Below are 27,314 nucleotides of genomic sequence, written 5' to 3'. Positions count from 1 at the left end.
TGATGGGTTGATTGCATCAAAAAACTACTACAACCGTCACCACCATCCTCCTCGTCCTCTTCCTCATCATCATTATCATAATAATCATCATTGTTATTCGATACATGTAATTTATAACATAAGTTATTTTATCATTATAGAGCGATGCATTTGATCTGTAAAAAAATTTGATTTAAACCAGGTTTTTCTCAAAGTCGTTACTCTTTGTTTGTCGCCCGTTTGTTTATGGGAATGCGTCTGTGTTGAGAATAATGAATATTTTATGCAACGAAATGTCGTTTTCCTCAAAGCGGCGTATCAATTGTATTGGCTCTCTCTTAAAATAATGAAGAGCGTTTTACCACGTGTGAAGAATGCCCTATGGATTTCGTATGGACGTCGAATTATTGAATGTATGTTTGTTTATCGTTGGACCGATACACACATTTACCGTACACGTAAGGCTGAAAAGTTCCTAATGGAATTGCAGCTTGAATTGATTAAAGCAACTATAATCCATTTATACTTGTATGACATTCAACTGAAAGCCTTCGATTTCAACACGAACTGATACAATTGTTGTATACTTCATATGTTTGTGTGTTGCTGTGCATCTTAATCTGATTTCATACTTTTGGCATTAGTGGTTCTTTTGTATATTCGCATTTGTGTGTTTTCTATTACCTACAATGTGGATTTTCGTTTCTTGAATCACAATAATATATGTGTTTTTATTGTACTTAAAAACCTATATGTACACTTATATGTTGTGTATATTTTCAGTACGGCGTTGTACTGACGTTGGTGCTAATTACGTTATGTGTAGGATTTGGTGTCAGCTTCATATTCAGAGACGAAGTAAGTACCGAGCAGTCCATTGTTTTAACTTTCGTACTCAAAATGTAAGCTTATAAATTCTGTTTTTCAGTAAACCATATATATTATTATACCAGTACATTCTATGTATATCTGTGCTATAGTACAACGAGTTGTATTAATATTATAAACTCTTTTTCTATTACGTCATATTTTTTTAAGAAAACGAGGACTTTTATGTATTCGAATTGTAGGACTTTCGGAATTTAACTTCATTAGCTGGAAACATGAAATACGTTTTACATTTGTATACTTCAATTAAATTATCACGACGATTTAAAGTAAATTAGTTTAATACACATAGTGGTCCCTATGTCAATTTTAAATGAAGTCGTTTAGAATGACCATTTCTGGATTGTATGAAAATCAGAGTTTTTTCTTAATTGTCTGTATTCTAAAATCGGAAAGGAAACACACAGGGCAAAAACACAAATGGGAAACGATTTGTCTCTCTGTGCCACGCATTAGATGATTCGTTGCTTTGTAAGGGCCACTTAGGCTGCCGGAATAAAAGCATCGAAGTAAATTCAATTAAGGTTGCACAATTACTATCTGCTGAAGAGAAAACGTTTTAGTTTGAGTCTTCATTATCTTGTTACTGTCGATAGGAATTTGAAAGAGAATTTGTTTTCTGGCTCGAGTGCTTGACACGCACGAGAATATTGTATATTTGCAATGTTTTGATATTTTAGGAACAATTTGCTTACAACTCGCACACATGTTTAATTTCTTTTTCTTGCAATTTAATCTATTTATGCTTAGTGGACTCTACTATCCTGCTAACTTGGATCAATTTATTTCCAAAATTAGAGATGTCTAGTATATTTATTTCTATATTTATAATATTTCTTACAGAAATTCCTGTGAGCGAACTGCGCTGACCCTGATGAGACGCCGCATCATGCTGCGTCTCATCTGGGTCTATGCTGTTTGCCGATGCCTTTTTTCTAGACGCTAGGCATAAGTGGGTTAAGAAAGAACGTATACACCTTATAAAAACGTCTTTGTTCAATGTTGTTACAGATAACTAATGATGTTAAAAAGAAGTTCGAGACAACGATCATATTTAACTACGGTGTTGACGTACAACGTAACTCTTCTAATAAGCTCATCACAGACGCTGTGGATTCCATGCAGCAGGCGGTCAGTAGACGTGAACACACCGCATTCTTTTGTATTATTATTGAGGCGTTTTGTCGCAAAATGGGGTTTTCATGCGTACTGTATTGGCCTGAATCAGTTTGTTCAGTCCGAGACGACACTGATCGCTTTCGTGGAACATCCTGTTTCAAGAAAATACCTTCTCACCATATTCACAGTGTTTACTTAAATTTCCATGAACCGGAAAGTGTCGTCTGAGATTAGTTTGTGCGAAATGCATAAGGCAATTATTTCCCACAACTTGTTCTATTGAAATTATAATACGTGCCCACACATGAAAGATGGGCACATATTCGCAAAACCATTCTTTGATTTTGGAGTTACGGCTTACCGGTTTTCTTAGTAAAATAACTGTTCTCGTCATATATGCAGGGTAGCAACACTAATATTACAAATACCACATATTTTGTTATGCCAAAAAGCGTTGAATAAACTATTAAGTACAACCAAATAAATAGCTTTCCTAGATTTGACGAATTTCAATAATGTAATATAAATGGGTTGGTGAGGGAGCGGGAGTTCGAAGGTTCGGGGCACGTTCTTAATGCCCGGTTGCCACCTCAGCAGCTGGTCATGATTGCCTTCCTGCCACGCGTCTTGCATGAATGAGGGGACGCTGGAGTAAAGATGTTTTCAGTTAAGTTGTCCCAAAAGTCAACAATGGCGTGTCATTTACTGAGAGAAGTGACCCTGTATTAACCAAACAATATAATAGTTTCATGTGATGTTACCTTTAAGGTAATTGTATGTTACGCAACACTTATATGCGTACATTTGAGCATCTCCTTTTGAAATGGTGCTTAATGCATGTTCGATAAGTGTCATCCCCGATTAACCAGTCCGCGCAGTCTTATCATGAACGACACTTTGTGCTTTTATAATTTTCACCTTTTCCTTTGTAAAGGAAGTCTCTTCAAAAGGACATAAAGTTTAGGCGGAAAATCCTGATTAGCCTTTGCGGACTGCACAGGCTAATCTGATGCGACACTACGCATATGCATTTAGACCGGTTTTTCCATAGCGAGGCTCATTTTTTTGATCACTCTGGTTCCCGTTCTGCAGCTTGGGTGTTGCGGGGCCCATGGTGACGTCAACGACGACTATTCCTGGTCCATCTACAAGTCACAGAGCAAGTGGATGAAGCTGTACAAACCGGATGGTAAAAGTAAGTAGGTTCCGGTCCGCGACTTTGCCGGAAGTCAGTTCAAATGCGCGTGCTGCTGTCCGACTTTACCGGTATATTTTCTTAACTCTATGATTGTAAGAAAAGCATGTACAATAATTTTTAATATTATTTTAGTGGCATCACTTTTGTAAAATAGAACTGTCAATATTTTGAATAAATAATTATAATGTTTAAATAGCAAAATATCTTGTTAAAGATTAAAAAAAATTGTTTTAAACGTTATCCGAAAGGGCTCAGTTAAATGACTATGTTTAAAGCCACGCACCTTATTTGGCATAGTAAATTTAAGTATAAACAAGAAACACATTTTATCTATGCCAATTAGAATATATCTGGTGGTTACAAGGTATAAATCTGTCTGTTTTGCGCTTAAAAACTTAAAAATAAGCGCGTTTGTCAAAATGGACGTATACGTCTAGAAATCCTACTTTCGGTTTTAAAAGCGGTACCGTTTGAAAAATAATAAATAACTTGCTAACTATGCTATAGATATAATGACAATTTTGCACACTTTCAAATCGCATCCATATGTATTTATTAACATGTATTTCATTTCAAAGTCAGAGGCAAGGTGTGTGGCTTAAAGCATCCGGTTCATTTTGAAATAAAACTTATATGTTTTATATTATGTAGTAACATTTTGCATTAACACACACTTGTCTACGTATACTGTATATAAAGCGTTTGTTTGTAGCTAACCTGAGCACAGTAAGCTCATTGTAAGCTTTTATGATCACCTTTTGTTCGTCGTCCGTCGTGCGTTGTGCGTTGTAAACATTTGCCTTGTTAACACTCTAGAGGCCACATGTATTGTCCGATCTTCATGAAATATGGTCTGAAGTTTTGTGCCGATGAAATCTTTGACCAGTTCAAAAATGGTTCATGGCAGCCAAGGGGCATTTTTCTTATATAGCTATAGTAAAACCTTTTTAACACTATAGAGGCCACACGTATTGTCCGATCAATATGAAACTTGGACAGAAAATTTGCCCCAATGATATCTTGGACGAGTTCGAAAATGGTTTTGGTTGGTTAAAAAACATGGCCGCCAGGGGGCGGAGCATTTTTCTTTATATGGCTATAGTAAAAACTTGTTAATGCTCTGAAAGCCACATATACTGTCCAATCTTCATAAAACCTGGCCAGGGCATTTGTTCTTATGATATATTGGATGAGTTCAAAAATGGTTCTGGTCTGTTGAAAAACATGGCCACCAGCGCCCTATGGTGGGGTTATTTTTTCCGTATAAGGCTAAATATGGCTATAGTAAAAATTTGTTAACTCTCTAAAAGTCACATTTATTGCCCAATCTTCATAAAACTTGGTCAAAACAGTTGTTCGTATGATATATTGGACGAGTTCGAAAATGGTTCCGGTTGCTTGAAAAAAATGGCGGAAATGGGGCATTTTTCCGTGTATGGCAATATATTAATATAGTAAAACCGTGTTAACACTCTAGAGGCCACATTTATTTCCGATCTTCATGAAACTTTGTCAGAAGATCTGTCCATATGATATCTTTGACGAGTTTGAAAATGGGTCAAGTTGGTTGAAAAACATGGCCGCCAGGGGGCGGAGCATTTTTCCATATATGCCTATAGTACAAACTTGCAAACACTCTAAAAGTCACTTGCATTGTCAAATCTTCATAGCGCTTGGTCAGAGAACACTTGTTTTAACGATATCTTGGATCAGTTCAGAATAGTTCCGGTCTGTTGGAAAACATGGCCGCAATGGGTCGGAGAATTAATCCTTATATGGCTATAGTAAAACCTTGTTAGCACTCTTAGTTATATGTACACTCTTTATGAAACTTGGTCTGTTATAATGATATCTTGGTGCTGCACAGAGCAGTTCAGTTGCTTTGTATCTCATGTGAGTGACTTTGGGCCTTTCGGGCCCTCTTGTTTTGTTAAATAAGTTTTGATGAATTTCGTTTAAAATGATGCCTACAGTTCATTTTAGGTAATATAATACTGCTGAATTATTTCATTCACACCAACCAATGGTCTTCTATGTTTCATTCAAGTGACATTCAGATAAATATTTATGTTCAAGTTTGTGTTTACATCTTTTATAAATACCGTAATCTGTGTTTAGATCGTTTCTATATGCCGTACTATGTGTTTAGATCGTTTATAAATGCCGTACTCTGTGTTGTTTTGTAGATATTTTCATGGTTTCCATGGCGGTGAGACGTTCCATCTAGAATTGCATTTTCATTCTTTTTAGACCCCCACAAACGAAGTTTAGGGGGGTATATAGGAGTGAACTTGTCTGTCGGTCGGTCGGTCGGTCTGTCTGTCGGTCCGTATTAAGTGTCCGCTCTCTAATTCAAGTAGTTTTCATCCGATCTTCACCAAACTTGGTCAGAAGTTGTATCGACATGATGTGCAGGCCAAGTTAGAACATGGTCCTTGCCAGGTCAAAAACTAGGTCACGGGGTCACTTAGTGCGTTTTAAACATTCAGCATGTTGTCCGCTCTCTAATTCAAGTAGTTTTAATCCGATCTTCACCAAAATTGGTCAGAAGTTGTATCTACATGATGTCTAGGCCAAGTTCGAACATGGGCCTTGCCGGGTCAAAAGCTAGGTCACGGGGTCACTTAGTGCGTTTTAAACATTCAGCATGTTGTCCGCTCTCTAATTCAAGTAGTTTTATTCCGATTTTCACCAAACTTGGTCAGAAGTTGTATCTAGATGATCTTAAGGCCAAGTTCGAACAAGGGCCATGCCGGGTCAAAAACTAGGTCACGGGGTCACTTAGTGCGTTTTTTAACATTCAGCATGGTGTCCTCTCTCTTATTCAAGTAGTTTTCATCTGATCTTCACCAAACTTGGTCAGAAGTTTTATCTAGATGATCTGAAGGCCAAGTTCAAACATGGGCCATGCCAGATCAAAAACTAGGTCACAGGGTCACTTAGTACGTTTTACACATTGAGCATGGTGTCCGCTCTCTATTTCAAGTAGTTTAAATCCGATCTTCACCACACTTGGTCAGAAGTTGTAACTAGATGATGTGTAGGTCAGTTTCGAACATGGGCCATGCCAGGTCAAAAACTAGGTCACGGGGTCACTTAGTGTGTTTTAAACCTCACAATGTTGTCCGCTCTCTAATTCAAGTAGTTTTTATCCAATCTTCACCAAAATTGGTCAGAAGGTGTATCTTGATAATGTCTAGGGCAAGTTTGAATATGGGTCATGCCGGGTCAAAAACAAGGACACGGGGTCACTTAGTGCGTTTTAAACATCACAATGTTGTTCGCTCTCTAATTCAAGGTTTTCATCCAATCTTCACCAAAATTGGTCAGAAGTTGTATCTAGATGATGTCTAGGTCAATTTTGAATATGGGTCATTCCGGGTAAAAAATAGGTCACGGGATATCTTAGTGCGTTTTAAACCTCACCATGTTGTTCGCTCTCTAATTCAAGTAGTTTTCATCCAATCCTCACCAAACTTGGTCACAAGTTTTATCTTAATGATCTCTAGGACAAGTTTGAACATGGGCCATTCCGGGCCTAAAACTAGGTCACGGGGTCACTTAGTGCGTTTTTGTAACATTCAGCATGGTGTCAGCTCTCTAATTCAAGTAGTTTACATCCGATCTTCACCAAACTTGGTCAGAAGTTTTATGGAGATGATCTTAAGGCCAAGTTCAAACATGGGCCTTTCTGGGTCAAAAACTAGGTCAAGGGGTCACTAAGTGCGTTTTAAAAATTGAGCATGGTGTCCGCTGTTTTTTGTGAAGACGACATGCAAAATATTATGTGTCAATGCGGCATGTGGGGGTATTCGTCACGTCTGTTACAAAGCTCTAGTTTTATTATATTTTATTTGTTCATATGTAGAGATAGAGATTTATGATGCATGTATGGGAAATATGGACATGCGACGTTTGCTTTTACCACAAATCTTCTACTTAAGGTTGTTCTTTCTTGATAAATGGAAATGCACCTGTACTTTAGGTTGTTCTTTCATTTTAAATGGAAAAACAAAAAAGTTAAGCCTGCTATTGCATATTTTTGTGGTAAAAGCATTTTTTTCTAGACTAGTATGAAATGCACGTCGTATTTGGTGAAGGGAAACGACTCCCGTTATTTTAATTAGTCGATCAACAACAGTTCTTCCCCCTAACTTATTTTATCGTTACTCCTATACTAATCTTACGTGTGGTTCACTGTATTGGTCACGATGCATGGATAAAACATGTAATTTTGATAAAACTACTCTAATTATATTCGTAGAGTTAAACTTCAACTTTTAGTTTGCATTAGATAGTGAGATAGGTGTTGGTTTGTTAAACTGTATTTTACATTACTAAGCTTTAATCATATCATTTCGTCTAAAAAAATTATCAACCCGTTTTACTATATTCATAAATTATAAAATAATATTCATGAACATATATTTTAAAGACGCTTTTGGTTATACATTCATAAGCGGTTTTAGCTTTTTTGATCTATGTTTTCAACTTTATTACATTTATCTTTTATCGCAAGTACCAAAACCATTGAAATGTGCATGCGAATTTCTCACTTTTTCGTGTTGATGTAATGGTTTCCCTATCTATACAATTGAAATTCAGATTTTAATGTTTTTATCTTACCTTTAATCTATTATCAGCCCATTTACTTTTCGTCATTTTGAAGTGCTTTTGAAGTGATTTTGATCGAGTTTTTTTCACTTTCACGCTTTTGTTTCGAGTCTTTACTCATTATTTACTTTGCTAATAAATCTTAAATAGACTATATGTAAACTACAAAATATAAATACATGTTTGGATTAAATTGTACATGTTTAAAGTATATGTTCATTTTTTCCATATTTTAAGACTACGTTTTGTTTTGTTTTGTGGTGTGTACAAGTTATTTTTCTAATACATATAGTTTTGGTATAATTTAGTACACTGTTATAATGTTAAACAATACCATACGTTTATTTACATTTTGTTTTTGGAAAACTGGGCTTAATGCATGTGTATAAAGTGTCGTCCCAAATGAGCATGTGTAGCCCTCACAGGCTTATCTAGGACGACACTTCGCAATAAAGTGATATTATGGGCATTTTTCACTGTTGAATTGAGCTGAAAAGAATTAACAGGTCAAAAGAGTAAGTTAAAATGTGGTTACTGACCAATTATCTGCAACTCGTATTGCTACCAGTTGTTTATAAAAATATATTTTATATTATATATCATACGTGACCCACCCAGTCCTGTAAGCCGAAATGATCCGTAAAACAAAATGATGTATTTGTGTCGTATAAACGAATCTGCACTAAAACTAAATTTAGGTTCACATGGTACATGCGTGATAAGTTGTCAAACGAAAGTACAGTTGATATTCAAATGCATTATTTTTCTCTTTCCGGGATATTGTTTTAGTATGTTGATGCTGCATTAACAAATATACGTGTATATAAAGTGAAAACACCAATAATAAACAACGGTTGCGATAGACACCTATAAACTGTTAGATGCCCATAATAGCAAACTGTTCGATGCCCATAATATCACTTTAACAGGATTTTTGCTTAGAAGAGACTAACTCTAAACGAAAAATACATTAAAGCGGAAAGTGTCGACCCTGATTAGCCTCTGCGGACTGCACAAGCTAATCCGAAACATGTTCGTGTTACAGTATACGTGCCCGAGAGTTGTTGTATAGACGGTCAGAGCAAGGGGCTGTGTCAGGGAGAAAACGATCAATACGAGGGACCCCCGGCCTATGGACCGCCCATGAAGCACTGGAAACACAAGGATAACCCCGCACTTTACACCACCGTAAATTTGAATATTTATTCATACACAATTTTTTAATAACTGTAAAGAATTGCAAACAGCTTCACTGTACATAAGTGTTAGTTGGAATATGGACACAATATTAAAAACAGAAGGTACCGATATTCCACTTACCGTTACACCTGAATGAGTTCGAATATTTATATTTATACCGGTACATATAATAATACTAAATTATTTTAACATCCATACTTTGCATATATGTATGTTGTAATACGAATAAAACATTTGTTTGATATTTTACTCAGTAGTAATTTAAATGTTCGTATTAGATTGAACTTTAATATGTGCCCATATCTTTGACACTGTGTATGTTGCTTTCCAGGGTTGTTATGACAAAGTGCTGGAGTATATAGAAGTACACATGCTTGTTATCAAGATAGTTACGGGCTCGGTTCCAGCTTTATTGGTAAGCTCTTAACCCATGCTATTGGTCGTGTGAACCAGCGAGCAACAGATAGTCGCGTATAAGTTACGTGTGGTTTTTTATGCCTCCGAAGGATGGCATATAATGATCGCACTGTCCATCCGTCCGTCTGTCCGTCACACTTTGCGTTTAGGTTTCGAAAAATGCTCATAACTTCTATGTCGCTTCAGATGTAACATTTATATTTGGTATGCATGTGTATATGGCCAAGGCCTTTCCATACGTATGCAAATGTTGACCCCTTGACCTTGAATTTAGGGTCCGCGTTTAGGTTTCTGACTCATTTACTCATGAAAACCAATTTCTTAAACTTATCAATATATGTACTGAATGCAACAAAATAATTTGTGACTATAATATTCAACCTGACACTATTTTTGTTTCTAAAAATACATGTACGTTGTATTGTAATTGCAATTATGATTCATACCAGTATCAGATGTTAGCAAAAACGTAGATTTATCGAAAATGCCTCCTCTCAAAACGAATAATAATTTCAAGGATAAATTGTTGATTCATAAAAACGATTTTACTTTCAGCAAACAAGGTATTCATGTAGCAAGTTTGAATATTCAACACATTCTTCCAAAAGTAGATGAACTCAAACTTATAATGGGAGAGCCAGGGTCAATTGATATATTTGGTTTGAGTGAAACGTTTTTAACAGGTTCAATTATTGATACGGATCTATTAATTAACGACTTCGTTTTTGAACGTAAAGACAGGTCAAAAAAGGCTGGTTGAGGACTCATTATATATCTCAAAAAGAACATAAGCTATGTCCGTCGCTTTGATCTAGAATCCTCGGACATTGAGACTACTTGGCTACAGGTCGCTATCGAAAATATTAAATCACATCTTCTATGCTTTATCTACCGTGCCACAAACAGTCCCCAGTCTTCGATAGATTCATTTGAGAAACAAATGGAATTTGCAGAATCATCTAATATGAATTGGTCAGCTATTGGCGATTTTAACATTGAATTTTCTTCACCTAATAAATTTAATAATACAAAATGGGCAAAAACTGTACTTGATTTCGGACTCACACAACTGGTTCAATATCCAACCAGAGTAACACAAATGTCATCAAAAATAATTGATCATGTATACACAACATCAGTGCTCCAGCTAGGCCTAAATCGAAGGGCGCCGCGCCCTGCCCTCCCGAACCTCCGCCCTGTCCCCCCGAACCTCCGCCCTGCCCCCCCCCCTCAAAAAAAAAATTACATATGATAATTCATAAATCTATTATTACATTGTAATAAGTTTAATCCTCATTGTAGACATTATATTTGAATGGTTTAATAATAATGGGAATAATACAATTATTTATAACATATAAATTAGCATGCAATAGGAAGCATTCCAGAAACACCCGCGCGCTCGAACGTGCCCTTTTCACAAAATACTGCGCGTCGAAAGTGCCCTTTTGAAAAAATACTGCGCGTCGAAAGTGCCCTTTTGACAAAAAAAGCCCCCCCCCCCCTGCCCTTTTCAAATCCTAGCTAAAGCACTGCAACATCAATATCTTGCGTATCAGAAGTTAACGTTCAAGTAATAGGCCTCAGTGACCACTATCCAATCACGTGTACACTCCTTTGTAAACTTAAAAGTAAGTCTATATCTGAACATGGACAAATAACTTATAGATCGTTTGAACATTTTGATGAAACACTGTTTCTACAAGATCTAGGTCAATATGATAAGAATATTATAGAAACTACAAATGATTCGAATTTGGCCTTAACGACTTTATACAATATATTAAACACAGTATTATCCCAGCATGCGCCAATTAAAAGTAAGCGGGTTAAGCGCATACATCAGCCTGGATGGTATTCAGATGAAATAAAACAGGCTAGATTAAACAGGGATACATTTAAGGCTTGCAACAATTTTGATCAGTATAAAATATGGAGAAACAAATGCAATTCCATAATTAAGAAAAATATGAGAGCGTTTTTCAATAAACCTGTTAAAGAGAAGAAAGATATTAAACAATTGTGGCGATCTATCAAAAGCATATCAAATGATAGTGAAAATCAAAGAGCAATTTTACCTAATACATTAAACATAAACAATGTTAATGTTTGTGGGAGACAGCTTGTAGCTAATGAACTTAACAAACATTTTGTTAACATATCTCATATACTTAAGAAAACAGTTTTCAAACCTGAACATTTTGAATATTTAAAAATTGTCTTAGATGAAAAATTGGTTAATCGAGAGTTCAACTTAGAATATATATATCACCTTTGGAAGTTCTTACATTAATTGATAAACTTAATCCTAATAAAAGTAGTGGCTTAGACAGAATAGGACCTAATATCCTTAAACTTTGCAAAGATTATATCGTACAACCTCTTACGACATTAATATACACTTCAATTTCAACTGGAATCTTTCCAGACTTACTTAAATTAACAAGTGTCATACCTCTCCATAAAGGAGGAGATAGACATGATCCAAATAATTTTAGACCTATCTCTTTATAACCTACAATTTCTAAAATAATTGAAAGACATGTAGCCATTCAATTAAATAAATATTTAAAAGAAACCTGTATACAAAATGAACACCAATCGGGTTTTAGACAAAACCACTTATGCCAAACTGCTTTAATCAGACTCGTTGATTCATGGTTAAATTGTATGGACGATGGTTATATGATAGGAACTGTTTTTTTGTGGATTTCAAAAAAGCATTTGACTTAGTAGACCACACCATTCTTTTGCACAAGTTGAAACTATATCATTATTCGGATTCGTCTTTGAAGTTTTTTTAATCATATCTACAAAACCGTTTACAACTAATTCGGGCAGATGGAATAACATCAGACACCTGCATGATAAGTTCCGGTGTACCACAAGCCTCAATTTTAGGGCCTTTGTTATTTTTACATTACGTGAATGATCTACCCTTAAAACTAACATCAGAATCTGACATGTATGCTGATGATATAACAATCCACTGTAAAGGGAATAATATAACTATGATAAATTGCACACTTCAAGACGACTTACTAAGGTCACAAAATTGGTGTATGATAAATAATATGGCAGTCAACCCAGATAAAACTACTTGCATGACAATAGGATCACGCCAAAAACTTAAACATTCATTTTGTTTGTAAATAACTAAAAAATAAAACATGTTGCAACCCAAAAACTTCTCGGTATCCATATTGATAAACATTTAAATTGGAAGGCCCATGTTGATATAACTTGTTTAAAAATTGTTTCGAAATTATCACTGTTCAGGCGTATACAATATTGTCTAACACCTGCGATGAAGTTATGTTCTATAATGCGTATGTAACACCAATTATTTATTATGGATGTGTCACATGGCAAAATGCAAATACTATAGACATAGACAGAATATCAAAACTGCAAAAAAGGTTTTTAAGAGTAATCTTACGAAATGACTTAATAAATGATTATGATTTATCACAAAAAATACAATGGCTTTCTTTTGAAAACAGATGTAAATATTTCACAGGAATAATTATTTACAAATTTCTTCATAATTTAACGCCCACATATATTGACGACTTGATAAAACTGGTGAAAAACAATAATTACAATTCGATATCAAACAATGATTTGACGCATAAAACACCTCACTCAAACCTTTTTAAAAGTCGTTTTGTTACTCTGGTATGGAAATATGGAACAACATACCGGTAAAGACTCGTCAATCTTTCACTCTGACCACTTTCAAACATAGGCTTAAGAAATATTTCCTCTTTAAGGGGCAAAATGAGTCTCACGCGTAGTAACATTTTTCTGTTTTCCTCTTATTCAAAAGTCAAATACTCCTCCATACGTGTCGTAATGATAACTGTAGATTTAATTTCTGCAAACAAATATACATATTGCTTTTTCAACTATTTATATAGCAAGGAGGTGCAGGCTATTCTTCATAACAGATGTGTAATTTCATATCCTATTGTGAACAACACTGTTCATGAATTTTGTTTTCTGTAATTATAATATTTGTGTATATCAGCCACTTCTGTCAATCGTTAACTATTTCAGGAATAATGTATTCCACGTTTTTAAACTCTGACTTTGTACAATAATGTACGCGGCTGTTTTTGTTAACTTTTTGTTATTGTTATTGGTCGTGTTGATTAAGATATGGTAATTGTATAAGTGTGTGTGTGTGTGTATAGGTCTGTGTGTGCGTGCGTGCGTTAGAGTGTGTGCATATGGGAAAATGTAATCAACAATACATTTATATTCTTAAATACTTTCTGTTATTAAATATTTGTTCCTTGAGACCTTTTCAATATTGGAAGAGAAATTTATAATATAAGAGAAGTCATATAATATACTTGCTTTTTATAACACCTCTATTACACTGTTACAGTACTCTTATGTCCGTCAATCAAAGTCTACTTGTTTGCATTATAATGTAGAAATGCATTATACATACCATAGTTGTTTGAAGGCCTCATTGAAAATAAGATTGCCATTGTTAAACTGTTTGCATGACTTTGTATCAATGTGTTGTCTTATTGAGTTACCTTCGGAAAGTAAAGAGATTATTATTATTATTATTATAAGTATTATAAATATGCTCATAACTTCTATCAAAGCGTTTATCGGGCGCATATGTCATTCTATGGAGAAAGCTCTTGTTTACATAGAAATTGGTGGGTAAAAGTGTGAATTGTTGCTGTAAACAACTCTGGCATAATTGAACGTGTTTTGGTACAAATTAAAGTAAACGGTTTAATAGTTGTATAAGTTAGTTGCCTGATTTATATAGCATGAAACGCAACAAAGTTCGCATCTCTACAAAATGTTTGTTTCCATGGCTTCTGTTATGCTTGTCTGAAATATATGTGATCTGTAGTATTCAAGCTTATTATAAATAGTGTATGTTATAAAAAATATCTCGTGGAAAAATCTCGCCCTTAACGAACATCAGTTCGAGCTAATAAAAATACATATTCTAAAGAAAGCAACAATACTTTAACTATTAAAATATTTATTTTCAATTAGTTTTTGTGTCGTTGTAGCTCATCGGAGTTGTGATTGCCTTCTACCTATGTGCCAATGTCACTGACACTGATGATGACGAAGAGTTCGAATGTGAGGTGGAAGTTTAGCCAGTGCCGGAAATTGTGTCGTTTGGTGAATTTTCGAGAACCAAGACAAACACTGAAGTATTAAAGAATATGTGCGTGGACGGGATTACTATAGTTGGGATTAATACGTTTCGCGAATCCTTGGAATAAGTGTTTGCTGAATCAGAGTGATGGTTTTGGGAAGAATTTTGATAAAAATGTGTTGGCTTTCAAGCGACGAGAATGCATTTACCGAAATAAGCTCAGCGTAATATTATGACTTACTATTATTATTATTATTGCGTTTTGCATTGTGATGTCCGAATGAATTAATAATGCCATTAATATTATAATTTTGTAAGAAAAAGGTGTTGTCGAATTGGAATACAGTGATACGAATATACCGCAGTTGACGTCTGGATGAACGTTCGCACAACGTAACAACCGACGCTGAATTCACATGAGAGCATCTCTTCCAGTCGACAGAACATCGTGTTGCTACATTCCGGTACGATATGCAATTGAGTCCAGGCCTTAAAAAAGATGTGTGCTATGCAAACCACTGAAAGAGACCCTCGCATACTTGGAGAAAGGCGTTCACTCTACGTCGTTCCCTAGATCACATATTCTCTACGAGAATTATTTCTGGCACAGATTTAAATTCAATCTTCTCTCAGAGGAAATTATTTCCTTATTAGTATCATTCATATGGAATTTAAACCAATATAGCAGAGCTAACGAATGTTTCGGGTAATGTTTTACAACCAGAGAAAATACAGTGGAAAATTGCTGTTTTCTACAAGGCGAAGCGTAATCAAATGCGGTTTTGCTTTTTACAAAGCTGCATATCTGGGACCAAGCTTTTTACAATTCTGAAAAAATACAAGCTTTTTGAAAAAGCTCTTTTATTTTGTCTCAAATTCGTCTTCCGAAAAACGAGACGTCAACAATAGATCTCTTTGCGAAGCGCGACAAAATATCATGTTTACTTCGTAAATATTAGTAAAAGTGCGTTTTTCAATATCCAACAGTATTAGTTATAAAAATTAAATATTGAAAGGAAAATGAAAAACGTGCGTTCATGAAATTAAAAACGCATGCTTGTGAAATGTAACATTGTTTTTTATGAAATAAAAACGTGCGTTGATAAGATGTGTGAATAATCAATACGTGTCCTGATGAAGGGGTTTCACAGTTTTATATTCTTTTGTATATTGCAGTTCTATTTGTATGAGAAAGATTAATTTGGCGTGTGTTTTGTGATTATGTGTTCGTTAAAAAAATATTCTAGTCGACTGGAATTTGAAATATTTGTATGTCTAGTGTGCATATGTCTAAACCGCGTTCATTATATACCGAGGTGGAGTAACAGTGATTTCATTGGATACGTGTGAGTGTTTCAAATCATTGAGTACAAGTGGTGGAATATGTTCAACGCTGTGGATTAACCATTGATGGGCGCCTTCACTAACATGGAATTTTTATTTGACGTATTTCTCCATATTTGGTCAATGACACATGAACTATATTCTTATAATTTGGTCACAGTTTAGTCGTCAAATATTTGTAAAATAAGTTTTTCGTATAATTTGATTTAATTTCTTGTGAACTTGCAGATGATTTTAAATATTTGTGAAATGTAATATATTATTTTAAAATATATATATATAATTTATTTTACCTGACGTGACTTCCCCATGCTAAATTACCATAAACCCATAATTGCATTTCTTCAATATGCCATTACTTCAATATGCCATTACTTCAATATGCCATTACTTCAATATGCCATTACTTCGGAACGTAATATATCCCGATTGGGTAATAATTTTTAGCTCACCGGAGCACAAAGTGCTCATTATGAGGGGTTTGATAGTCTTTTATCCGCCGTCTGTCGCGAGTCATAAACTTGTAAAAGGACATTTTCACGTTTTGGTAAATTGAAAAAATCATAAACTTGTAAAAGGACCTTTTCACGTTTTGGTAAATTGAAAAAATAAAAAAAATGTTTCAGATTCGCAAATGCTCGTTGTAGTTATGATATTTTAAAGGAAACAGTAATACTGAACATTAAGCATGCTCTAATATATCCATTATATGCATTTTCTGACGATTTAAAAACCTGAAAATTATAAAGCGTTGCAACGCGAAACGATTGAATAATTTGGAGAGTTCTATTGTTGTCGTTATATTTTGTGAGACTACAGGGATTGATTGTTTAAAAAGTATAAAATACATCACTCATTGTACGAGCACGGATGGCCGAGTATTCTAAGCATTAGACTTTAACTCCAGGGATCAGTGGTTCGAGCCCAGTTGAAAGCTACTTTTTTCCTTTCGTTAATTGTATTCTTGTTTTTTACTGGAACTTTTTAGATCCAATGTTTACATTTATCAATATGAAGCATTTAATGACTCCGATACAATAAAACTCCAATACATGCCACAATCTGTGAAAAGGTCCCTTTAACTCGTGAACACTCTGATTTCTCAATTTTTGTTAAATCTTCGTGAAACTTCGTCTGATCATTTGGCCCTATGAAATTTCGATGGAGTTTGAAATTGGTTCACGTGGAGTGAGAAACTACGCCACTGGGTCATATGAAAGAAAAAGCTTGCGAACTCAACCAGAGGCCCCATTTACTTTCCAATATTCATGAAACCTACTCAGAACATCTGCCCCAATGAAATCTCGAGTGAGTTCAACATTTGGTCACGTCAGGGTTTAACTAGGTCAATAGGTTGAATTAAAGAAAAAACGTGTGAAAACATTAGAGGCTACATTTATTATCCAAATCTTCATGAAACTAATTCAAACCACTTTAACCAATAAAATATAAGCCTAATTCAAATCTTGTTCAAGTGGGATCGAAAACAAATGCCACTGGGTCAAATACAACAAAACAATGTTATGAACACTCTAGAGTCCACGTTTATTGCTTAATAGTTATTTCACTTGATCACAACATTCATTACATGATCTCTTGACCGAGCCCGAAACTGATTTAAGTGGGATAAAAACTATGTCACTACGTTTAATTTATTGAAAACCTTGTGGGTACTCCTGATGCAACGTGTGCTTCTCAATCTAAATGAAATCCGTTCAAACCCAATGGTATTTCTAGGGAGTTCGAATCTGGGTCACGTGGGGTCAAAAATATGTCATTCATTGTGAGATTTTAAAATCATTTGGCACATTTGTTCACCATCATTGGACGGTGTGTCGCACACAAAAAATATGTCAATATCTCCAAGGTCAAGGTCGCTACGACTAAAAATATGTTTATTTTGAAACAAAGGGGGTTAATTATAAACAATCAGTTCAGTTTGACTTGTCTCCCTTTATCAGACTTTTTTTTTCAAATTGAAAACCTGGTTTTGTAACAATTTTGTCCCTTGTTGATAACCTAAATCATTTTTCGGTTCCTTTGTTGTATTCTCCGCTTTTGAAGTCAGTTTAGCTTACCTGAGCACAAAGAGCTATTGTTAGCTTTTGTGATCGCCTTTTGTCTGTCATGCGGCGTCAACATTGCCTTGTTAACACTCTAGAGGCCACAGGTATTGTCCGATCTTCATGAAACTTGTCAAAAGATTTGTGCCAATGATATCTTGAACGAGTTCGTAAATTGTTCCGGTTGGTTGAATAACATGGTCGCCAGGGTCGGGGCATTTTTTCTTATATGGCATTAGTAAAATCTTGTCAACAGTCTAGAGCCCACATATGTTTCCGCTCTTCATGAAACTTGGTTAGATCATTTGTCACAATTATATATTGGATGTGTTCGAATATGCTTCCGGTTGGTTGAAAAACCAGTCCGCCAGTGGGCGGAGCATTTATTTATATGGCTATAGTAAAACATTTTTAACACTCTGGGAGTCACATTTATTGTATATATCTTGATGAAACTTGGTCAGAACATTTGTTCTAGTGATAGCCGGGCTGAGTTGGGGTTTTTCGAAAAACATGGCTGCCAGTGGGCGGGGCATTTATGCTCATCTGGGATGACACTTCACGCACATGCATTAGTTAGAGTGAGCAGCCTGTCTTACTGTTTAGTTCCTCATATCGTCACTCATTCTGAGAAATGCAAAACAAGCATGTTGATTTCAATAATGAATTACCTTTTTAAGTATGTTTACTCTGTGATCTTATTTTTTTAAACATTTTATATTTTAATGAAATATATTTACTGATAAAAAATGGTCCAATAGTAGGTCATTATAAAATTGATCATCACAATCAATTAATTATAATGGTACTAATTAAATAAAACGGATATGTTTTATGTTCAATTTTACTTCAAATCTGCGATTGACTTGGTCTGCCTTTACGTTATAATTTTAAGAGAAAATTCGTTTTACGTAACCAATTTTCAATAACCCAATGTTCTTGATTTTCTGTTCTGCGAAATGCTGCACATGTGTGTGTGTAACATTGTAAAATAACCATAGTAATCATTGGACTGTGTCTTTGAATGTTTGAAAGTGCGTGTTTTTCTCGGTCTCTCTTAATTCACTTTCTTGTATATAGTGTATGTGAAGTTTTTTTAACTTGATTATTATTATTGTTATATACATCAATGGATATGTTTTATATACATGAATTTAAGCGTTAAATAAACATTATGAATATAATTATTTGCTCAGTATTTTTTCATGAACTTTTTGTAAAGAAAAGTTACTCAAGTTAGCATAGTGAATTTGCTGTTGTTTGTTACCTCCCTTTGTCAATTTTGACTGTTTCAAGTTAACACAAAAATTATGTAGATCTTTTATTTCACCAATGATTTAAATAGCGGTAATTTCAGTATAATCCGATGATCAAGGGGGCGAAAACAGCCTGCTGCATCTTGAAATATAAAGGAAAAGCTCTTTTTTGTCTTAAGTCGATTGTCCTTTTAACCCTTACAGTGCGGGAACCAAATTTTGAAGGCCTTTGCAAACAGTTTGGATCCAGATGAGACGCCACAGAACGTGGCGTCTCATCAGGATCCAAACTGTTTGCTATTCTGATAATATTCTTTTTTAAAAATTGAAGAAAATGCTAATTTTAGAAATTCAGCAGACGACATTTTAGCAGACGACAAATTTCCCAGCATGCAAAGGGTTAAGAATGTACCTCCTTGCATCTAGACTAGTATCGTTATGCACCATATGTTTACATTCATCTTCACTTTCATTTACCTGTCTATTGATTATTACAGCGGGAACCAGGTCGTAAAGTCATGCATTATTATCAATATCAGCACATGTTCACGATGGAAAATTCAATAACGTTTCACCTGAAATATCGGCTTCAATATTCTGTGGAAATTTATGATTCATGTAGTCTATTTTAAGGTCATTGGTTTTCTTAATAGACGATGGAAACGGTATGGTTTCAATTTAGATATCGTAGGAAGAGTAATGATGATAATTCGTGCCTATATGAAGTAAATCTTTCGTAATATACACACAAACTACACATGCATGGTATCATATATTGCCATGCTCTTTTATAGAAAGACATATCAGATTAAATCGTCTTAGAAAAAATGTAAATGTTTACACTGGTTCATTATTTATATCTTTAATAGTGGCAACACTATCGTCTTTTTACAAATTATTCTCACCACGCAAACCAACACCACAATTATCACCAACAACGCCACCACCATTGTCATCATCATCAACAACACCACCACCAACCAGAACACCATTACCATAATCTAAATCATCACCTTCGACAACAACACCATTCTCATCCTTCATCCTAATATTCATTCTCGTATTTTCTTTCTTTAATTCTTCATCATAATCACGTAGATCATCCCCATGTTAACCCTTTCCTAAATCCGTCCAGACCATGTTAATTTACATGGGCCCATAATCACGAAACGTCTACGAGAAACCTCATAAATATTAAATTCATAAAGTTTTTTAAGTCCTTGGTAAATTTGTGATGATGTCTGTTTCATGAACATGTTTTCAAAAATGTAAATTGGTTAACATGATATGCTTTTGTTTGCAGAACACCTTGTTTTCTAATTGAAATTTGTATTTTAAATCTTCATGACGAAGAACATTTACTGAACATAAGATTTTTGTTAAGAGTTTTGTGAGTGAAAACCAGCCCAGGGTCCGGTCTGTACTCACCAAACAATTCTTAGACTTAGTCTGAAATGAAAAACATTCTTCTAGCTGTATTGTTTTGTAACTACTTGAAAGTAAAATCTAGCATGGCATGTAATACCCGTAATTAAATTATTTGTTATTGAGAACAGTTTGTAAATGACAGAAGGACACTTATTAGCATTTATATGAGCCTTGTTATGAGAAAACAGGGCTTAATGCATGTGCGTAAAGTGTCATCCCAGATTAGGCTGTGCAGTCACTTTACGCCTAAACTTCATTTTCGGTAAGGAGGGACTTCCTTGAAACTCAATATACCATTAAAGCGGAAAGTGCCGCCCCTGATTAGCCTGTGCGGACTACACAGGCTAATCTGGGACGACACTTTACGCGCATGCATTGTGCCCAGTTTTCTCAGAACAAGACACATATTTTTACACTCTGAATAATGTTTTCATTGGTGTAAGTCTATTCTTAAGTCTAATTGCTTATTCTTAAGTCTAATTGCTTGTGGAATAAGATTCCTGGACCCTTTTTATAATGGTCTTTAGCCCTGATTTTGTACTTAATTTGAAAAGTAGTTTAAAAAAAGAATGTGTGTTTGAAATACTAGGCTTTGGTAAACAAGCAATTATGATGATTGGACTTAGTGTCTCTATAACGCTCAAAATCAACGAAAATTTCGAAAATTTCGTTAAGTATTTTGTAAAATAAAGTTAACACCTTAACAATCAGTGTTCCCTATAGCAATAGCCAAAATTTCAACGCTAGATGTGGTATGATTACATAGATTTTTGTAGATACAAAATGCTCGTTTTTATTTATTTGTGGCCACAGTTAATTCCCGCGAATATATCTATTAATACGACACACGAACACCATTTTAGTGTTCATGTGTCGTATGAATGGATATGCAAAACAATAATAAAAACGAGCATTTTGTATCTACAAACATCTATTTTACCAGACCACATATGACGTTGAAATTTCGGCATTTGCCATAAGGAACACTGATTTTTAATTGGTTAAGTTTATTTTACGAACAATTGTACGAAATTTTCGTTGATTTGGAATAGTAATGTTACTTTAATATAATTTTGAAATATATTTGCAAGTATATAATAAAAACTTTTCAATCCCGTAATTTCATGTGAAAAAAAAATCAAATTGCAAACAAAGAATTTTAAGAATTAAAAAAGTTTTCAAACCCAGATATCGTACTTTATTTTAACGAGTATTGAGAGAGATAGATATGGGCAGGGTTACATTCTAGGACACCCATCTCGCCCACTGTTTGTAACTTTAGTTGTAAATAGTGCATACCGCATGCAAAGCTATGTTTAGACACGAACAGAACGCCTGCGCATTATTTTTCTTAATTTGAATGAGCAAAATGTTGAACATGATATTGCCATGAAAAGTATTTAGAGTATTTGGACGAGTATACCCATTTATGCATAGTGTCTAGAAAAAAGGCCTTGGCAAGCAGCGTAGACCCAGATGAGACGCCGCATGATTGCTTAAAGGAATTTCTATAAGAAATCTTCTAAAAATATCAATAAATGTACCAGACATCCCTAATTTTGGAAATGAATTGATCCAATTTAGAAGGATGGGAGAGTCCATCGGCATAAATGGGTTAATTAAACGTACGCCTCTTGCACGCGATAATTTGATATGGCGAGTATTAAGTTAAAACGATATAATAATTGTTACTTTGTTTCAAAACAGATAACATGTCGATAAATAAAAAAACACTAAAATGAAAGTAAGAAGAGGTAATACCAGAAATTAATGATAGAAAAGTTGCACAGCAGACAGCTCCTCCATGTACTCTGTTGGTACATCCCAACTAGTCTGTGCATATTCGGTCAGACGACACAATTTTGGTACGACAACAAATTACCGTAAACTTGTCGGGATCGGCTTTAACTCGTTTTAAATTTCACTGAAGTAAGCAATATTTTAATGATGGTACCATATAACAGACAGACAGACAGACAGACAGACAGACAGACAGACAGACAGACAGACAGACAGACAGACAGACAGAGAGACAGACAGACAGACAGAAAGACACACAGACAGACGGACGGACGGACGGACGGACCGACCGACCGACCGACCGACCGACCGACCGACCGACGACAGACAGACAGACAGACAGACAGACAGACAGACAGACAGACAGACAGACAGACAGACAGACAGACAGACAGACAGACAGACAGACAGACAGACAGACAATGTTTTATTAACGTAAACTTTACAGTTTTTATCATTCTCAAATAGTAAGACATATGTCTACATATACTTCATATTACGTATGTTAATAAATTTTACTTAACATTCCTCCGTCATATTCATTTGTTGGTTTAAGATTGCTATAATAAAATGTTAACAATTATGTCATAAATACTCGCTTTTAATGATTTGGTGATCATCATAACTTTGTTTTAAAAAAATCGATGAAAAGCGTTATAAACATGTAAACATGTAGAAGATTGCGATTAATAATTTTCCGTTAAAGAACTGATATGGAAAAAAATATCTTCGTCTTGTGGGCTATTTTGCTTGTTTTAATTTAATTTAATATAATGCATGCATTTTAATTTAAATTTTCAAATCGCCAAACCGTGCACAAGTCCCATGAAACGGGTATATGTGAGAAATATTTGGACTATTATCATCTTCCTCATAGCTTTAAGCTGTTGAAACTATTTAAATCGCAATTTTATCTTTTCCCCATCTGCCCCTTTCGCATAAATAAGCATAGTACATAATTAGCCGCGCACATATATCAACTATCTACACATGTGTGTAAGTAAAATCTGTCACTTTATCAACTATTGTTATCTACGCACATTTTCTCTTTCGTTGAATCAGTACCGGAGGTAAACTGTAAATTAGGTTCGGACATGTATGGCCTGTTTACCATTTACACTCAATGTATTTAAAAGAAAACATCGTTATCTCCACAAGCACCCGCTACATCTAGAACTGAATTAATGCGCGACAAGACAATACTTGCATTGATACATATCGATAAGCTTAGTTATTCTTACTTAGGAGCCAACTCTAGCCAAACGGGTCCAACTCGTCCCAGTTTAGCCTGTGCAGTCCCAGTTTAGCCTGTGCAGTCCCAGTTTAGCCTGTGCAGTCCCAGTTTAGCCTGTGCAGTCCCAAGTTAGCCTGTGCAGTCCCATTTACCGGTAATGCTGATCATGGAAGATGCGTTAAATTGGAGTATTTTTTATTCCACGTTAATGAAGTCCTTATGCGACTAAGGCTGCATTTTATGTGGACCCGGAATGAGTCTTTGATGTTCAAATCATGAAATAATTTCCGAAAGTCAAACCAATACTGTAGTTGTCTCCACCCAGACACCACGACAACTTCCAATCTTAAATAAGCGTCCAAGAAAGCCATATACTATGTCGATATACCTTTTAAGTGTGATATTTTTGTGAATAACGAAGTGGACAACTATGGTATTCAAACATCCGCGTTATGCGATAATCTAATCCCCACCCCAACCCCCATCTACCTCATTACGCCTGAAGTGTCCGAAAAAATGGTCAGTCCGAATTCAGTTATCTAATTTGCTGCCAAGAGGGTAATTACTGGCATCTGGCAAGCTTCGCTGTGTGGTGGGCGTTTGAGAGTGTGTGTAAGAGATTGGAGTGTTTTTTGGGGAAATGTTTTGCAGAATCTGCACTCATGCGCTTTGAGGTATTAAGAACTGACAAATATTTTTTTTAGGTCCTTCATACAATTTTAAAAAGTTTAAAACTGTTAAAAAGATCAATTTTATTATTATTATTATATCAATACTATTGCATTTATATATTTATAACATTTCATTGTGTCAGCATGTTTAAGAGAGTTCATTATTTATTAATTTATCATAAACATTTTCAAAAATACTGGTCTAAACTATTTTTGCGCGAAACTATGCGCTGCATCCCAGCTCCGATGTGCGTATCATCACGTGACTCATTTAATCTAACTAAGCTGGCCGCTACAAACCGAGTTAGTTGTCTAACAGCAATCATTCAATTGTCTCATCTCAAACTCGTTTCCCATATCACCAAAATAAGACATTTCTGGCTGGAAATTGAATTGCCGCAAATAAGGAATTATTTCTGAGTATCTCCGTAAACACGGATCTAATCGGAAGAACTTCGGCAAACGAGGGCCCCCAAGAGAGTCGTCTGTACCAACATGGCGCGTCGCTTACTTTGTAAAAGGCTTCCGATAATGAAGTGCCATGTATATGCGTAAGGTCATGACTTACGAATATTTATGCTCTTAGTCAAGACGTTGGTTAACCCATTTATGCCTCGCGTCTAGAAAAATGCCTTGGCAAACAGCGTAGACCCTGATGAGACGCCATATGATGCGGCGTCTTATCATGGTCTTCGCTGTTTGCTTTCTGGAATTTTTGTAAGAAATATTTTAAATATAGAAATAAATATACTAGACGTCCCTAATTTTGGAAATAAATTGATAGAGAAATGGGGGAGTCCACTAGGCATAAATAGGTTAATATGATTGAATGCTACTGTTGTTTTTCTGCAAACAGGTTTTCCTTTGTCATCTGCAGTTAGCCCAGTTCATGTTTATTATATTTTGCTTCTGATTTTTGATTATCGATAACCATCAACAGCATTAAATGCATGACGCCATCGTTATAATCATTAACCCCTTCATAGTTATAATTTTTATCACAAATACCACCATCAACAGCATCAAGAGCGGCATCAACGAAACATATCATTCATCATCATAACTATCCTCATTTATTATAAACTCATATTCAGTATCAATATAGGAAGAAACAAGATAAAGAAACCATAAAATATTAATCACGCCATAAAACTGATTGTGGCAATACCACGATCATTCACGGAATTGAATTACAGTGCTCAGCATTGATTATTCATATATTCGATTGATTGGTTATCAGTTATTTCATCAGCAAGAAATCGCTTGCCTTAGATGTGTATTGGTCGAACGGGTTTTCCTTCCTTTGTTTGATTTAATTGCTTTGGGTGTATGGTGATCTCAAAGTGGAATAAAATCTATCATATAACTAGTAACACGAAAACTGAAGTTCTCATTTTGTAGTACGAGACGTTTTACAAGTGGTATTAATTGTAAACTGAATCAAGCGTTAGATGACTTATCCTTTTTTGAACATTTTTTTAAATATCTTCAACGCGTTTATAGTAAATTAATCGAACCAGCAATGTGTCCCATCTAGTTTTCTTTGTCACATTTTTACTTGTGAATATATCAAACAAAAGTTAGAAAGCGCGAGTTTTTTCTGAACTTGCAGACGTATCCGATTGTCATCGCAGTTCGTGTCTGGTCGAAATTAATCGACATTTTCATGGCTTCAGTACCATAACAGATCATTAGAAATCATAAACATGATGGGATTCTAAGGAACATTTTGACAGACGACAAATCGGAAGTCATCGATGTCGTAAAAAACAATGTTGCAAACGTAATTTCACGCGATTTCCATAGCAACAATTGATTTACGGCATGTAATAATCACAGAAGCATTCCACTATCCAATATGAAACATTAAACGGTTCTAATAGACTGTTAACGTGTTGCCACATTAAACATCAACGTTTTCTTCCGATAATTTGATCCTGGAGCGCGCAAGCACAGTCGTGCATATTATAAAATACCATATTTAGATTATTGATACAGCCAGCGCCTTTTATGTCTCAACCTTTGTAATTATTATACCATGGTTGATTAATACCATGAGAACTAGATCCGCCTTGAACTTCTCACATGTAAAACTTTCAGCATCGCTTTAAAAATATTGCCCTTACTTATTCCTTTATTTAGCGACGATAATTTTCTTCTTTAAATGAAAAAAAAACACCCTATCCGCGATGAAAATATAATAACCATCGTTAAAATGCATATGAACTTAATTAACTTATTGTTTATAATCCTGTTTAAATGCATTCGATGTCATTTTGAAAGGCGTTAGTTTTGATCCCTGTGTACTTGCGTTAGTATCAAAACAGAGTATCAAAAAAGGGCAGTTTTTAAATAGATTTTTGTAAACGATTGACAATTGATTGAAAGTCGGTTGCACCTGCTGCGTATGTGCCATAAATATAAATAAAATAGATAATACATATATATATATAAATTATTGTATCATAATTGAGCCGCGTCATGCGAAAATGGGTCTTGGGCCATAAGCTCCCTGCGTAGCTATAGACTGTCCAAGGTACCCTCCGCTTTAGCGTAAATTCAGCTTAGGAGGAAAGTGTCGTCCCTGATTAGCCTGTGCGGTTTGTCTCTGATTAGCCTGTGCGGTCTGCACAGGTTAACCTGGAATTATACTTTACGCACACGAATTAAGTCCAGTTTTTCCACAGCGAGTCTCAGGTGTATACATTCGTAACGAAACACGACAATTTTTACTATTACAATAATAAATGTTCTTTCTATCGTAGACGTATGGCACGTTTGTCTATGTTTTTATTAAGGAAAAGATGGTACAAAGTATGGACACCAATATATGCGAATCAATGTTAAACATTATATGTTCGAAGCCTTTCTATTTCAACCATCAAAATTTGCCGATCAAACTGGGTTGAATAAACAAAGCGATATACTGTGACATTATCGTGTGACATTTAAGCCCAAACAAT

At 35.1% G+C, this 27,314-nt stretch overlaps 1 protein-coding gene across 5 annotated transcripts in view; it reads left to right on the top strand.

Annotated features, from left to right (window-relative positions):
* LOC127862102 (CD151 antigen-like) overlaps positions 1–19,146 on the top strand; it is a 75,106-nt gene extending 55,960 nt beyond the window's left edge. For 3 of the 5 annotated variants that reach the window (XM_052401073.1, XM_052401069.1, XM_052401072.1), the window contains exons 4-9: positions 763–837; positions 1,879–1,998; positions 3,079–3,181; positions 8,844–8,986; positions 9,330–9,413; positions 14,464–19,146. In XM_052401073.1, the coding sequence (XP_052257033.1) occupies positions 763–837; positions 1,879–1,998; positions 3,079–3,181; positions 8,844–8,986; positions 9,330–9,413; positions 14,464–14,553 (615 nt within the window). In that variant the 3' untranslated portion in view covers positions 14,554–19,146. Of the gene's footprint in view, positions 1–762; positions 838–1,878; positions 1,999–3,078; positions 3,182–5,370; positions 8,987–9,329; positions 9,414–14,463 lie in introns of those variants that run through there. The other 2 variants (XM_052401071.1, XM_052401074.1) reach the window with 2 other exon arrangements.
* The last annotated feature ends 8,168 nt before the right edge of the window (positions 19,147–27,314 follow it).

The sequence above is a fragment of the Dreissena polymorpha genome, chromosome 16, assembly GCF_020536995.1.
Source record: "Dreissena polymorpha isolate Duluth1 chromosome 16, UMN_Dpol_1.0, whole genome shotgun sequence".
Classification (NCBI taxonomy): domain Eukaryota; kingdom Metazoa; phylum Mollusca; class Bivalvia; order Myida; family Dreissenidae; genus Dreissena; species Dreissena polymorpha.
The sequence above is the reverse complement of the archived record's forward strand: the minus strand, read 5'-3'. Positions and strand labels throughout refer to the sequence as shown.